General features: G+C 22.3%; 1 protein-coding gene across 1 annotated transcript; it reads right to left on the reverse strand.

Moving 5' to 3' along the window:
* Positions 1-498: 498 nt before the first annotated feature.
* LOC127289623 (uncharacterized) lies at positions 499-10,194 on the reverse strand. The gene is made up of 6 exons (XM_051317687.1): positions 9,905-10,194; positions 6,806-7,411; positions 5,919-6,201; positions 5,497-5,604; positions 2,698-3,579; positions 499-603 (listed from the first exon to the last, which is right to left on the reverse strand). The coding sequence occupies exons 1-5, from the start codon at positions 9,920-9,922 to the stop codon at positions 2,726-2,728; spliced, it is 1,869 nt and encodes a 622-aa protein (XP_051173644.1). The 5' UTR covers positions 9,923-10,194; the 3' UTR covers positions 499-603; positions 2,698-2,725.
* Positions 10,195-15,995: the final 5,801 nt, after the last annotated feature.

A 15,995-nucleotide genomic window follows, 5' to 3' on the forward strand; every position in this document is an offset into this window, starting at 1 on the left:
AAAATTATATTTACAAGTAAAATAAAACGTGTGTCGGTAATAAAAGCATTATATAAGGTTTAAATATTATATGAACACAGAAAATTAAAAGGCATTAAAATAAGCTGCAACGCTTATTATTTTAATCCAATTTTGCTTATTTTAATCCATTTTGGTATTAAAATAAGCAAAATTGAATTAAAATAATAAGCGTTGCAGCTTATTTTAATGCCTTTTAATTTTCTGTGAAACTGTTTTAATTTTAATGAGTTTAACTTTTTAATTTATTTCAAGTAGCGTATACTTGAATTTTTCGTTTTTAATTACATTTGAAAAATTTGAAAAATGCTTTATTAACAATGTTGAAACACATATTTTTAAATTTAATAAAATACTTTTAAAAATACGCAACACTTAGTGCACACATAATTAACTAAGAGTTTTTGTTTTGTTTTTTTTTTCGTAAAACAGAAATTGTTACAGAAAAATATATATAATATTATTTCTGCAAAAGACTGAAAACATTTTTTCTTTCGTTGATCCTCATATAGTGATGGAATAAATATTATTTCTTTCCTATCCAAAACTTCGGTTGGGTTGGATAAAAAGCGTAAGCATAGACCACTGAAAATTAGAGAAATTTTATTAGAAATAATTATAATATAATAATTTTTAATTATATATTTTGATTTATAATTTTTTTTTATTATTGTTTATTACTTTTTAAAATTATTCTATAAAATTTTTTTTTTAAATTTTTTTACGCTTAAAATTTTAACATTTTAGGTAATAAAAATGATAAAATTTTGAATTTTTTTTAATTGATTAAAATGTTTATACGAAATACTTTCTCCGCAGTAAATGTAGATTAAATTAATTGCAAGCAATTAGAAAACTGTCTTGTTATTAATTTATGTACGCGCTTAATGAAAATAAAAAAAAAAAAAAATTTGTTGTCGAGCTTTCGTGAAAGTATAATCCTTTAAAAATGACGTCTTATACATATGCTTTATCAGGTGGCAGTCGAGTGAAATAATATATGTAAATTAATTTATTATTACAGAAACTATGGTATAATTTTCATTAAAAAAAAAAAAAATAATAATTTGATTACGAAACTCTCTTTTTATTACGCGCAGAAGATGTTTAGTTTTTTTTTTCATAAAGAAAAATTTCTCACTTTCGCCTCCTGCGATGGACCCAAAGTGTTTTTAATAAGAATTTAACCGACAAATTCAGTGAACTGCGCTTGATTACTGTTTTTAAATATTTAGATGGTTGGCAATGAAAAACGAAAGTTAAATGTTCTACAACAGGTGTCACGGGCGTAAAGACTGTTTCTTTGTTATTAAATGCATTTTTTTTTCACGAAAAAAATTTTTTTTATTGAATTTAGTAAAAGTTTTTTTTTTATAAATATATATATATCGTTTAAGAAGATAATAGAAAAAAAGCAATCGTTTATGCAATAATAATAGTAATAATAATAAAAATCATTTTAACTAATCCAGTCAATTAGTAAAATTTTTTTTTAGTAAATTAAGTAATTCATAGCAAAAAAAAGTTAGTTAATAGATTTGCTAATTAACTAACTATTTGCTATAAATTACAAAAGTTTAATTAATAAATTAACAGAACAAATTTTTTTTGATTAATTTATTAGTCAAACTTAATTAGCAAAACTATTTTTATTTAAATATTTTTTTATTTTTAATAGCAAAAAGTGCTCTCTAAATCTGAGTTAGTGAAAATGTTTACTAATTTGAATTAGTGACTCACTTTTTGCTTCTAAATTAGTTAGACTAATTAGTAAATTAGTTTACTAATTGTTAGTAAAATTTTACTAATTCAGAAGAAAAAAGTGAGTCACTAATTCAAATTAGTAAACATTTTTACTAATTCATATTTAGAGAGTGAGTTAATTAGTAGATTTATTAATTAACTAACTCTTGCTATGAATTACTTAAGACTAATAAATTATTTTCATATAGGTAACTAGTAAAACAATTTTTTTTTTTACAAAATTTTTAGTTAATTTTTTAATAATTTATAGCAAAAGATACACTGCGAAAACAATATTCCAAATTTAAATTATACACGCAAAAAAATCTTCACCTGAAACAACGATAAGTTTCTCTGGAACAAAGATATATTTCTCTAGAATAGCGAAAACTTTCGCTGTTTTAGTGGAACATATCGCTGTTCTAGGTGAAAATTTTTTTGCGTGTAATTATCTAATTAGGTATTTAATTCTTCTATTAAAAAATAGAAATATTCTTACTCTCTAAATCTGAATTAGAAAAAATCTTTACTAATTTAAATTAGTGACTCACTTTTTGCTTTAGAATTAGTTAAATGTTACTTATAATTAGTAAAATTTTACTAATTCAGAAGCAAAAAGTGAGCCACTAATTCAAATTAGTAAACATTTTTACTAATTTAGATTTAGAGAGTAGATAATATTCTTAAAATAAGAATAATATTTTTAAAGTAGAATAATACTCTTAAAATAAATAAATTAAAGAAAAGAAAATATTCTTAAAATAAGAATATTTAATACTGTTTTTTTTTTTTTATTCAAAGAATATATATTTTGGAGAATAAAACTTCATTTGGATGTATATTCTCAGAAATAAAAGTTAAAAAATATTCTTAATTTTAGAATATCATCTTTTTCGATATTATGTCAACGTCAAAGGTCTATATCGTAAGTTATACCTTAGTCTCAAAATCTCAGTCTCAAATTCTATATCCTATGTAGTCCAGTGTTCTGTAGAGTATATCCAATAGCCGGTTGAACTTGAAGGCTCTGTGAAATTAATTTTCCTCCAAATATTTCATTTTGCTTCTTCGTATCGAGAGTTTCAAACATTTCCAATGGAAATGGTCCATTTCCAATATCTTGATATTCATAGAAACGATGTTCCTTTGGTAGTTCATTATTAAGAATTGGTATTTTCAATGATTCTTGATGATTTAATGTAATTGGTATTCCAGAAACAAGTGGCTCTGCTTTAATATCATTAATCAATTGTGGATAATTATCCAAAGAAAATCCTTGATTTTTCATAATTAATTGATTAAATTTTGAAAAATCAATTTCTTGAAATTTATTTGCAAAATTAATTATTGGCTTTTGATTTGAATTATGATTATTGTGAGGTGGATAATCAATGTGTAAACTATTGCTAGGATTTGTTGGTGAAATTGGTAATGGTGAAATTTTTGGAATTTCCACATTATAATTGGAATTTTGATTTTTCAAATCATATTCCAATGAATGTTTATTATTGTCAGGTAATAATTCATTATGTTGCTTCAACGATGTGACAAATGGTAAATGTGGTTTTGTTGTTGGCAATTGAAATTGTTGTAATTCTTGAAGTGAAAATTGATCATCAGTTGAATGGAGATTGTTGTTGTTGTTGTTGTTCACAATGATATCAGATGTTGATGAGCCTTTTAGTGAACCTCCAAAACTCTCCTCGAGTGCTTGTTGAATATTTGGATGACGGGGATCCAATTCAGTTGAAAAATCATCATGATGAAGTTGATTAGATTGACTTGGAGTCATTATCACCAGGCCAGCTTGTACATCGTCTGTAAATGTAACGTCTGTCAGGTCCTGTCAACTGTATTTTGTTAGTATATGTATAGTATTTTTTCTTTTTTTTTCCTTTTGTTAATGTTAAATGTGACATGTAATGTTGGATAAGCTTTACTCTTTTAAAATCGGTTCAAAAATAATAATTATTTAAAAACTTCTTAATTTTAAATTGATAAAAAAAACTTTTAATATATAATTTATTGGAAAAAATATTTTTTTATCAATATTTTAGAAAATTTTTAAAAATAGTACTAGAAATTGAATTTTGAAATTTAATTATATAAATAGAATAATTTATTTTTAAATTAATTTTTTTTTAAATTACTCTTTTGGAAAAAGTAACGATTCTATTAATCATAAATTAATGTTTCGTTTGAGTAATTTTTACCATACCCAACATACATGTATGGTAAATTTTAAGTTTCTACAGTACATGTCCTGAAATATTATAGAATAAAGTTAGTTTTGTCAAATATGTTATATATACAAAATAAAAATATTCGATAAATACAAACACCATTATAAAATTATTTTCAATTATATATATATTGAAATTAATAATTGTTAATATTGTCGCAAATATAATAATTAATTAATGTAAAAAATATTAGCTTTTTTTTTTTGAAAAAGAAAGAGAAAAAATTTTTTCAGTATCTAATTTATCATATCCGGTTGTTTGAAAGCAACAACCTCTTGGAAGAAAGGTAGTAAACTAAATAGAAAGTTTAGTGAGGATTTCCATTCGATACTATATATATATATATTGATACGCTAAATTTATAAAAATGACGAAATCAAAATTAAAATTTCTTTCCTAATGAATTTGGAATAATTAAAAAAAAAAAAACAAACTTTTTTCCATTTCTCTGTTAGAAATATATCGCGTTATTCAATATATTATATTTTTCAACAATGAAAAAATGAAGCCAATATAAAAAATAAAAAAAAATTAAATTACTTTAAAAATGATAAAAAAAAATACAAAACATAACTCCATACTTTTTAATTGCTGTTCATTTATATTTCATAATAATTACTTTCAATAATAATAAAAATCAAATAATAATAAAATCTTTTTTTTTAAAAAATAAATAACGGAATATCTATTAAATTTCTCTTACTTTTTTTTATAGAAATTTTGTCACGTTTATTTTCTTTGAATAATAAATAAATTAATAAATAAATCAACAATTATCTATAAATGTTTAAAAAAATTATTATAATTTATAAATATTTTTTGAGATCAATAAAAGCGTATAATATGCATTAAAAATAAAAGTCGAATAAGAATAAAGTATATATATTGAAAAAAAAAGTTAGTTCACGTCATCGGTAAATTAATGTGGGAGCAAATTGAGGGACTGGCATATACATTTCTTTTATGACCTATCATATTTATCATCTCCACTTTTTTTATATATATATACAGAAGAGGGTTGGGTGTGAATATGAGACATGAAAATATTTTCACGAACCTAATTTTTATCCCTTAATTTTATTCTTCATATAATATGTTCTATGTTAACATAAATTGTATATATTTTCACGCTAAATCTTTCAATAATTTTTTACGATTTAAAAGAAAATTACTCATTTAAATAAATAAATAAATAAATAATAAATAAATAATAAATAAAGTAAAAAATGGTACAGCAATACATTTTTAACAGTGAAAAATTCCCATTTAATGCGTTAGAAATCCAAATTTAAAAATTATATAAATTATAACTGAAAAATTTTAATTTTATAAAATACGAAAAACCTACAACTACAAAACTACAAATTATTATATTAATGTTATTATTGTTTTATTGATATTATTATTATTATTATTATTATTATTATTATTATTATTACTATTATTATTTTATTGAACTAATGAAATTTTTATAAAAATAAAAAATGCATACCATCGGATGCTGCTCCAAAGGTGTTTTGAGGATGATAGCTGTCTTCAAATGCAGCAGATGAATAATCGTGGGAACTTGGGGGTGGTCCCTCGAAAGAATCAGTGTGACCTAGTTAAAAAAAATACCATATAAGTATATAAAAATTCGATTATGATATTTTCCCCCCTAAAGTTTAATATTTCATTCATTTATTAAAAATTCCAATATATTGAAAATGAATTATATTTTATTTTAAATATATATATGCAGTTATTGAAAATTCCATTTATAAAAAAAAAAAAAAATTAAATATAATAAATCAAATGAGGTGAAAAAAAATAATAAATATAATAATAAAAATAAAATATAAAAATAATAATAATAAGAAAATAATGATAAAAAATATTAATAATAATAATAATGTAATAAAAAATGTGACTTACTGTAACTTTGACTTGAGGGTGGATTATAGGCGTATCCAGTTTGAGTGTAAACTGGTTTTGGTGCAACCACATAAGTACTGCTTGCAATATTACGTCCTAAATTTGAAATAGCTTCCCCTGTACTACTGATAAGACGTCCCTTTGTTGAAATAAGAAATCCACCTCCTTTAATTAATTGCCCTTTTAGTGCGAGAACACCTCCACTAATGGCTTTGATTGCTTGAAAAACAGTATTCAAAATTGCTTTCTTAAAGTCCCAGGCATTGAACGATTGTTGCTCGTACTTTTTAGGAAAAAAGAAAATAAATTTTTGATAAAAATTAAGAATAATTTAATTCATTTTTTTGAATTAGATATGTAAAAATTGTTCTATAATAGATTTCGTAGAGCATTTTTTTTTTCTGGAAAAAAAATTAGATAACATTTTTTTTTTAATGAGTTTGTAATGTAACAGGCAATTTTTATAAGAATTACAAGAAAGCCTTTCCTTTTTTAAACTGATGTAGTTTTTTTTTTTTTTTTTTCATTACGACTTAAACCTGTAATTGACGTTTGCAGTTACCTATTTGTATATATAGAGGGAATCTGCTTGCAAGGTGAGCAAGTTAAAAAAAAAACTTGCCCGGATTTCCCTCCATAATAGCAAAATGTTTCTACATACATACTAGAATGTAGAGCATGATCTGCAAATGGCAATATCAAGCTTTGTATATTGTTATTCTTTCATGCGTTAAATTAAAAAAAAAAAAAAAAGAAAAAATATTCTTCTAGTTATTTTTGCTAAAAGGTCAATTTTTTAAAATTTCATTTTGAAATAAAATTACATTTTATTGTTTTTTAAAATTTTAATATTTTTCTTTTTTTAATTTGACTTTTGTGATACTTACTGAATAAACTGGTGGTCCATAGGCAGTGTTACCATATGAATGAGATGAATCAGATGAACTTGATGAACCTTTAGAGAGACCTGATGATGCACCGGCAATGCCGCCAATAACTTTGGAAGCAATGCCGGAAATGAAACTTCCCGAATTGGATCCGGAACGTTTGATTCTTTCTTGTAAAAATAAATCGAAATTTGCATCCTGTAGGGAATTTGGATTTGCATCAAATGTATTGCTGTCGCCTCTTCTTTCAAATTGAAAACCCATTGGTTCTTTTATTGGACTATTATTGTTATTATTTTTATTATTATTATTAATGTCACCACCAAGTATTTTTAAAAGTTGAAGAGGAAATTGAAATTCATCTAATTTTTCATTTTTTTCATTTATCATTTCTTTTTCTTTTTCACGATTTCTTGTTTTATTGGAATGATAAAAAAAATGATTTCTCGAATTATCGATTAAATCATTAGTTGTGAATTGTTTAGCTTGACGAAATGGTGCAAGTCTTTCCAATTGTGCTGCTGCCGATTCTAATAATTCTTCCTTTAAAATTTTCTCATCCAATGATCTTACACTTGTACATGTTAATGTCAACAATAGGGCAAACTGCAACATTATATAATATTAATTTTTTACTTCTAGAAAAAAGTTTTCTCAATTACAATAAGTTTTTGAAAAAAAATATTATTAATTAATAATTTATTTATTCTTAAATTTAGTATTATATAATACTCTTAAAATAAGAATATATATCTATGTTTTTAATAAGAGAAATAATTTAAGAATAAATTATTATTACATTAATTAATATATTCCCATTATTTTTAATTGCAGAATATTTTTTTCCCCCAATTTTCTAATTAAAATTATATTATTTTAATTTTTCTTTGTTTTTTTATGATCATGTTATTAACTTTTATTGTTTTAAATTATTTTTACAAACTTTGTAATCATGTTATAGGGTCATTTAATAATTTGATAATTATTATATATTATAATGACGGAAATAAACATTATATAGGGGGTATATATATATATATATAATTTCTTTGACGTTATAAGCACTTAAAGTGCATTTTAAAACAAGTGGAGCAAAACTGGTGAAAGTTAAACACAAAATAAAATCATATACGTATATTTTTTTTAAATATTTTATGACAAAAGATCTACGCACATGGCTTAATACATTAAAGCATGTAACAGACAAATTTTTTTTATTCACACGAATAAACGAGAAACGAGATTAAAAATCAGAAATTAAAATAATCTCGTAAAATAAATTGATGAAAAAAGCTCCCTTGAAAAAATATTATATAATATTTATCATTTTTATTTTCTAAAAGAAAAATTAAATTAATTGATAATAATTTTTTTAATTATTAAATGAATTACAAATTTGAAAAAAATGATTTTTTAATTATTATTTTTTTTCTACTCTAAATATTTTTAATTTAATAATTTTTCATCAATTTATAATAATAATTTATTGCGTGGATTAGTAAAAAAAAAAAAAATGTTAATTTAATTAATTCCATCGATAAAATTCTATTTCCTTTATTATTTTATATACTTTCATTATTATAAGACAAAGGTTCATAGCTCAAGAAACGAAAGTCATTGCTCAAAGCGTCCTTGATCTTGTATTACCACGCGGGGTTTGACACGTGACCCAAATCCTTTCTTCAGGCGCGCATTAAAGAGAAATTTTTACAATACATTTATTTTCTCAAAATTTCAAAATCGAATATTTAACATTGCCAATATATACAGTAATATTAGAAAGTGAAATTACATTTTATATTCCTAAAACAGGCTTAAAAAAAAAATATTTATACTGTGAATAAATAAATACTTTTCTTTAAAATAGCGAAAGTGAATAGTTTAGTTGTTTGAAGTAAATATTTTTCAACTATTATGAAATAAATATTTCTATTGGTCCATACAATTTTATTTGTTTATGCCGCGGTTAGAAAATATTAAAATTTTCACTAGAATTTTGTTAATTAAATTAATATGATTTTAAAAAAAGGTTTTCAAATTAAGAATAAATAAAAAAATTTATTTGATTCAAATAATCGGTTACTTGAAAATAAATATATTTATTTGAACCAAATAATTTTTATTTTATAATTAAAAAAATGATATCGATTAAAATTTTTTTTTTAATTTAAAAATTGTTTCTTGTTTACCGATTTTTGTTGAATTAAATTTAAATTAAATAAAATTTGTAAACTTTAATTAAAAAAGAGAAAAATCTTCGATTTTAGAAGAACTTTCTTTTTTTTGAACGAAAGTGGACTAATCGCATCAATATATGTAAATTATAAAAGAAATGATGCAACGTTCGAAAAACTTCCGGTTATACATATATATATGTAGGTATATAACGGAAAAGATAATATTTTGTTTGTTAACGAAGCAATGAATACTAATTTTTTTCTTCTCATTGTCATTAAAAGAGACAATATTTGCGGTGTCGCGGGTATATAATTAAAATTAATAATTTTTCTTTTGTGCAATTTGTGTGAGAAATTCGCACACACAAAATCAGAGTCATATTGCAATAAGGAAGAAAAAAAAAAGGTTACGGGCAGATGAATGTAACTTTCACATATATAAAAGACGATCATGTTGACGCATTTTGCTCTTGAATCGTTTATATAAATAAATATATATATATATATAAAAAAAAAAAAATTTAATTCATTCTTGGAATAAATTGAGCGGAATTGATTTGCGGTCGAAAGTCACAGATTCTTGATGGAATATATTCTCATTTAAACATGTCAGTTAATCGACTTTGATCTTTTGGATAAATAACAAAAAAAATGTAAAAAAAATTCTTTCTACAATTTCTCCACTTGATTTTCATAACGAAAGTTGTTGCAAACAGGTTGTTGCAAACTTCATATTTTAGAATTTTTTTCAATTAATTAATTTCCTAGTTTGTTAAATTTAGTTTATAAATTAGTTTTTGAAAATTTATAATTTTTTGATTACAAGTTTTTTTTAAAAAGAATTTATTTATTGACTATAATAAATTTTTGATTTTAACTGGTCAATAAAAAAAAAGTATATTGGAAAAATGATAAATTTTGCCTTGAATTTTCTCTCCATTTCCGTGTAATGAAGGTGGAAAAAATGTTTTTTAAAAAAAAATATGACGACAGCGGTAAATTAATTTTCTCCAGTGATATTTTGTTGTTAAATCCTCAATTTTTTATTTATTTATTTATTTTTTTTTTTGACACTTCACTCACGAATTAAAAAAAAAAGACACATTAATCGATGGTTAAACGTGTGTACATGAAACTTCATGGTATAAACTTTCGCAGATCAGTTGAAACCTCTCAGCACTCTCACTGAACTCACTGACTGTCGCTAAAGACTATTTCCTCTCACTATATACCGATTCCCACTCTTGAAAATTTTAAATCACGTGGCTTTTAGTGATCTAATCGAAATTTTTTTTTTTTTTAATTTTTCTTAATTTACTATATAAAAAGAAATTATCTTTGGCAATTAATATATTGCTTTTCCTTAATAAACTTAATTACATCACCAAGCAAAATAATTAGGTTATCCTAAACTCTTTTGGTAAAAATACAATTCTCTCCTTATTATTATTTAATATAATTGAAATTTTTCATTAATATTTTCAATACTTTAATTAATAATTAGGAATTATTGTAATTATTTATTAATAATTAAAATTATTATTAGACATTAGTTGAATAATTACAATAATTTAATTAGTAATTAAATTATTAAAATAATTTTTTTATAAAGATTATTTAATAAAATTAAATGAAATTATTTATTATTATGGTTAATGAAGAAACTTTTAGAAATAATTAAGTCTCGTAATGATAGTGATATATTCAAGTGTAAAATTAATTCAGTGACTATTAAATGCCTTTGATAATCATCTTTTTGTTTTACATGACAAGAATATAAGTTCCCATTGAAATTCTCAATGCAAAGCATTGTGGAGAGCTTATAAAATGAAAGTACGAGCGCGGGTGAAATGTCGTTTTATGTATTCGCGAAAAGAAGTTTTTTTTTATTTTATCTACTTTATTAAATCTCATTCGTAGGCCAAGTTAATTTTCCTTTTTTTCTGATACGTGAAAAAAATGACTTATGGAAATTTTTCTATTTTTCATTATTCGCATTTTTAGACGTTTTGCAAGAATTTTCATCAAAATATTATTATTTATTATTCACTGGTATACAAAAAAAAAATAATAATAATAAAAAATATGGGAAGAGAAAAATGTTATGAAAAAAAATCTTAATGTTGGAAATTTATTCAAATACCAGTTTTTCTTTTGATGCCATTAAAATGATATTAAATTTCTTGTTTTTATGCGAGGTATACAAAAAAACATAAATTGATATTATTTTAATACAAATAAATATTTGTTTTTTAAAAATTAATTTCATATTTCTTTATTTAGTTTCTTCACTTTTTTATTTTACTTAAAGATTAAAGATTTTTTAAATTTCTTTAAATAGTATATTATGTGGCAAGCACGTAAAGTAGTACTTTTTAGGTGAGGATGTAATTTTCAGTACGAGCTGTCGTTAGTGCGACGTAGGTGAGACGAAGGCGAGCTGTAGGTGAGATGAAGACGAGCCGAAGGCGAGTCGAGTCGAGCCGAAAGCGAGCCGAGTCGAACCGAAGTCGCACAGACAGCGAGTATTGAAATCATCCGAACCTAAAAATTACTACGTGCGAGCCACATACGCTATTTTTTTCGCCATTGTTATGAAAAAGTGAAACAATTTTAAAGAAAAAAAATAATAAAAATTGATAAATAAAATAAAAGCAAAAAAAAAAATTATGCAAAAATTAACAACTGCCTAAAAAAGACTTTATAGGGCAGTTTACTGCCTAAAAAAGACTTTATACGGCAGTTTGCTGCCTAAAAAAGTCTTTTTTAGGCAGTTGGCCCAAACTGCCTTAAAAAGTGCTACTTTATCTGCCCAAAACAGGCACAAAAAAGACACTTTTTCATGTCAATGGCGAAAAAAATTCTTTTTTTTTTTTTTTGTTAGTCAAAAAATTGCGTAAACGTTATTTTTTTCGGCAGGAAATAAAAAAAGAAAGTGATTTTCATTTTTAAATTAATATTATATTGATAATGACATTAATATATTGTGAGTATTATATTATTTAAAACACAGAGGCGTTTTTCTGTATATTAATGATAGTTATAATAATACTCGTTATAATGTATATTTTTCTGTTTATAATTCGATTTCTCGATTTTTGTCTAGTTAAGTATTCCGTAATTTATATTTGAAATCTGATTATACACCAATATAATTAGCTCTCCTTTTAGAAACGTTATATGGATGCGACCTCGTCACGGGCGCATTCATCTATATATATATTTTTTTTTTCAATGAAATCTCCACTTTCAAACATATTTCTGAATTCTTTGAAAGTTTAACTTGATCTTATTACTTCCTGATACTTTCAATTATATACTTTAATTATATACCTATATTTGTCAGCGAAAGCTTTCTTTATATATATATATATATATATATATATATACCATAATGATGATAATCGGTGGTTTCAAAAATCAATTTAAAAATTATTGATTACATTTTATATATACAGCTTAACAATGTTAAAGAATATTAATATATAGTCTCGGAAAAAATAAAGCCCATATAAGAAAAAAGAAAAGAAAAAAATAGAAAAAAAAAATGTAAAAATAGATAGGTATTAAAAATTTATTTTACACCCCGGAAGTATTTCAAAATATTCTCAATTTGAGAATATTATTTTGGCACTTATTTTCAAAATATAATAGCCTTTTTTTATAACATTTTCTTAAATTGAGAATAATAATCTTAATAAGAGAATAATATTCTGTAAATATTAATCGCATATCAAGAAAAATTATAAATAATTAAAATCCTAAAAATATTCTAAAATATTTTTGATTTTTTTTTTACTTTTACATTTATTTTGCAAAAATTTCTTTTTTGAATATTTCCAGTTTTATAGCAATATATAGAGTAAAATAATATAAGGGTTTCGGAGTAATTGGAATATAAAGCAGTCTCTCTTAATATCAAATTTACAACGTATTTCAGAAACAATCACTATATATGACAGTTTTTCTATCATGTGGAATTTGTTTTTTTTTTTTTTTTTTTTTTGCTTATATACAATATATACAGTCTATATTTTATGTACCAAATAAATTCAACGATAATCGAATAATCAATCCTTGTATTATCATATAAATTCAAAAAAGAAAATGTACGAAATAAATATAAAAATGATTTTTTAGAGGATAATATTCTCGTAAAGTTGATTATCTTATATTGTATATAAATAAATAGCAATTCCTTTAAAAAAAAAAAGTACAAAATTTATATTTGAAAATAAGAAAAAAATTTCTTTGAAAATTTTAAGAAACATTCTACTACAATAACGAATTAAAAAAAAAATTTTATCAATCTTTACAATAAAAAACGATAATCTAAATTTTAGAATATAATGTATTTTATTTTATTCTAATTTATTTTTATTCTGAGTTTGAGAATAATATATTACATTTAAGTATTTTTGAAACAGGTGTGATAAGGATATATTCTCAAATTGAGAATAATTTTTTTCGGCGGATAAAAAAAACTTTAATGTTTATCTATCAAAATTATTATTTAAAAAAATTATCGAGTTTTAATTTAATTTGAATAAAATTTTAAATATATTTAATAATCCATTTGATTTATCGTATTGAAATTAAAATGTACTTAATACAATTTATTTACGTTACATATATTATATATATATATATATATATAAAAAAGTGAATGGATTTATATTTACAATCATCTTAACTAGTAACGCTGTCAACGAGAAATTCTTGAACTTTTTACATCTATTTGTTTAGTCGATAACAATATAAAAATAAATTAAATTTCTTTTATTACAATTTTTATATTATTTATATTCTAATAATTATATAACATTCATATATAAATTTATTATACGCAAATATTTGTACACTTGTACATAATTGTATTTGATGTTATAATAATTATTCATTTAATATAGTTTTATTTCCTTCATATATATAACTCCTTTTCTTTTTAATTTAAAAAATTTTTCTCATAATAAATTTCAAGTTTTTTCTCCAGCATCACGAATGATGTAGAATAGTTTCTATATAACTATATTTTTTCTTTTATTTAAGACTTGTTTATGACTTCGTTGAAGTTATTGTTCAAATAAGAAAAAAAAGCGGGTATAAGTAATCAATAATTGTTTCTTTTTGATATTGACTTTTTTTTTAATAATGTATAATTACATTTTATTGATTGTATATCCTGATAAATTATTAATACCGTGAACAATGTTTGACTGTAAATCATATCAAAAGCACGAAAATTTTTGGTTTGATTTCATCAGTTTAATTGAATGAAATAAATTTTTCATTGTTTTGTTTAGTTGATTTAGTCAAACATTTAGCTAATCGATTTCAATTATTTGGTTAATTCAACTAAATATTTGATTAATATGACCAAAATGTTTAGTTAATGACTATAATGTAATCAAATAATTAGCTATTTTAACTATACATATTTGATTAATTAAATCAAATATTTTACTGAAGGAATCAAACGTTTTTGGCTAACAAAATATTTGATTAATAAACCGAAAAAAAATTATTAATTATTATTTGTTATTATTATTAATATTAATTTTAATTTAACCGAAAATTTGACGAACACAATCAACTATTTGGCTAAACCAAGTTAATATTTGATTAATTCAACCAAATGTTTGTCTAACTGAACCAAATGTTTGTTCAATTCATAATTAAATATTTTGCTAATTCAATCAAATATTTGGTTAATTTAATCACAGTATTTTTTTTATTGGTGATATTTTAACATAATTTGAAACATGAAAAAACGATTTTTTTTTAAATTGTAACATTATTATTTACAATATTACGTATATTTAACTATCAGTAATTTAAAATAAAAGCATGTAAATCGGATTTGAGTCTATTAAGTGCTTTATGTTAGTCTATATGCTATTAATAACGTATTGTTCTTGAATATTGCATAATAAGAAACTTCTATATAGTCTAAGTCTATAGAGACGGGTTTCTCAAGCAGTTCAAGTTTTTGATTGTTTCAAACTTTGTAGCAATTAATGGTAGTTTAAACCAAATTATAACTATTTTATAGTTCATAATTTAATATCAAATACATTTTTCTTATATAAAAAAATAATAAATAATCGAATAATTGAAAAATAACAATTATTAGTTATTATTATAACTTTTTATTAATTGTGAAAATAAATATAAAGTTTAAGTGTGAAAAAAAAAATTTAGTACGATACGTATTGTATTGCGCAGAAATTAGTATATATATAGAAAATATACAGAGACAAAAGCAAACGAGCGAATGGGAATTTTATTTCTACTTATATAAGTTTTTATTGTTATATCTATATGATTATTTTTTAATAGGCGTGATTATTTCTGAATTTTACTATAAATTATAATGATTTGAATATGTTGAAAATTCTTTATTATGATTAAAAATGTGAAACTATTTTTCTTAAATAATGTTTTAATTTTTTTTTTTTTGATATTTTTTATATAGACATTGTTGTTATTTATAGACATCATTGTTTATAAAAAAATAAATTACACGTCTGTAGAAAAAAAAAATTTTTTAAATTACTGTTCATTCTGAGAAACATAAAATAAAGTTTCAAATGGCTTCTTTGCAAATGAAATAAAAAAAAAAAAAAAACTGCAGTACTTGATATTCCGTTGAGAGATTTTTCAAAGAAAGGAAGGAAGAGATTTCATACGGCGTTGCATATAATATATAATTCGAGATCGTGGAACAACGGATTTGATATTTCAAATATGTACATATGGTATATTTAAAAAGAAAACTATTTTTTTTTACAAAATCAATAAAGACAAATTATTTTATATATATTATTATAAAGATTTTATAAGTATAAACTCAAAGTTGTTATTTACTGCTTTGCGTGGCTTATTAAGCAAAACAGCTTATTAGTTTATATAAACTAATTATAAACTTGTAATTACATTTTATAAAAAAGTAGAAAATAATTTTTTTCTGTATTAATATTTCCGTTTTTTGTAACACACACCTACTTAATGAA

Source organism: Leptopilina boulardi, unplaced genomic scaffold (assembly GCF_019393585.1).
Source record: "Leptopilina boulardi isolate dan_hultmark-lab unplaced genomic scaffold, ZJU_Lbou_2.1 LbouV2_123, whole genome shotgun sequence".
Taxonomy (NCBI): domain Eukaryota; kingdom Metazoa; phylum Arthropoda; class Insecta; order Hymenoptera; family Figitidae; genus Leptopilina; species Leptopilina boulardi.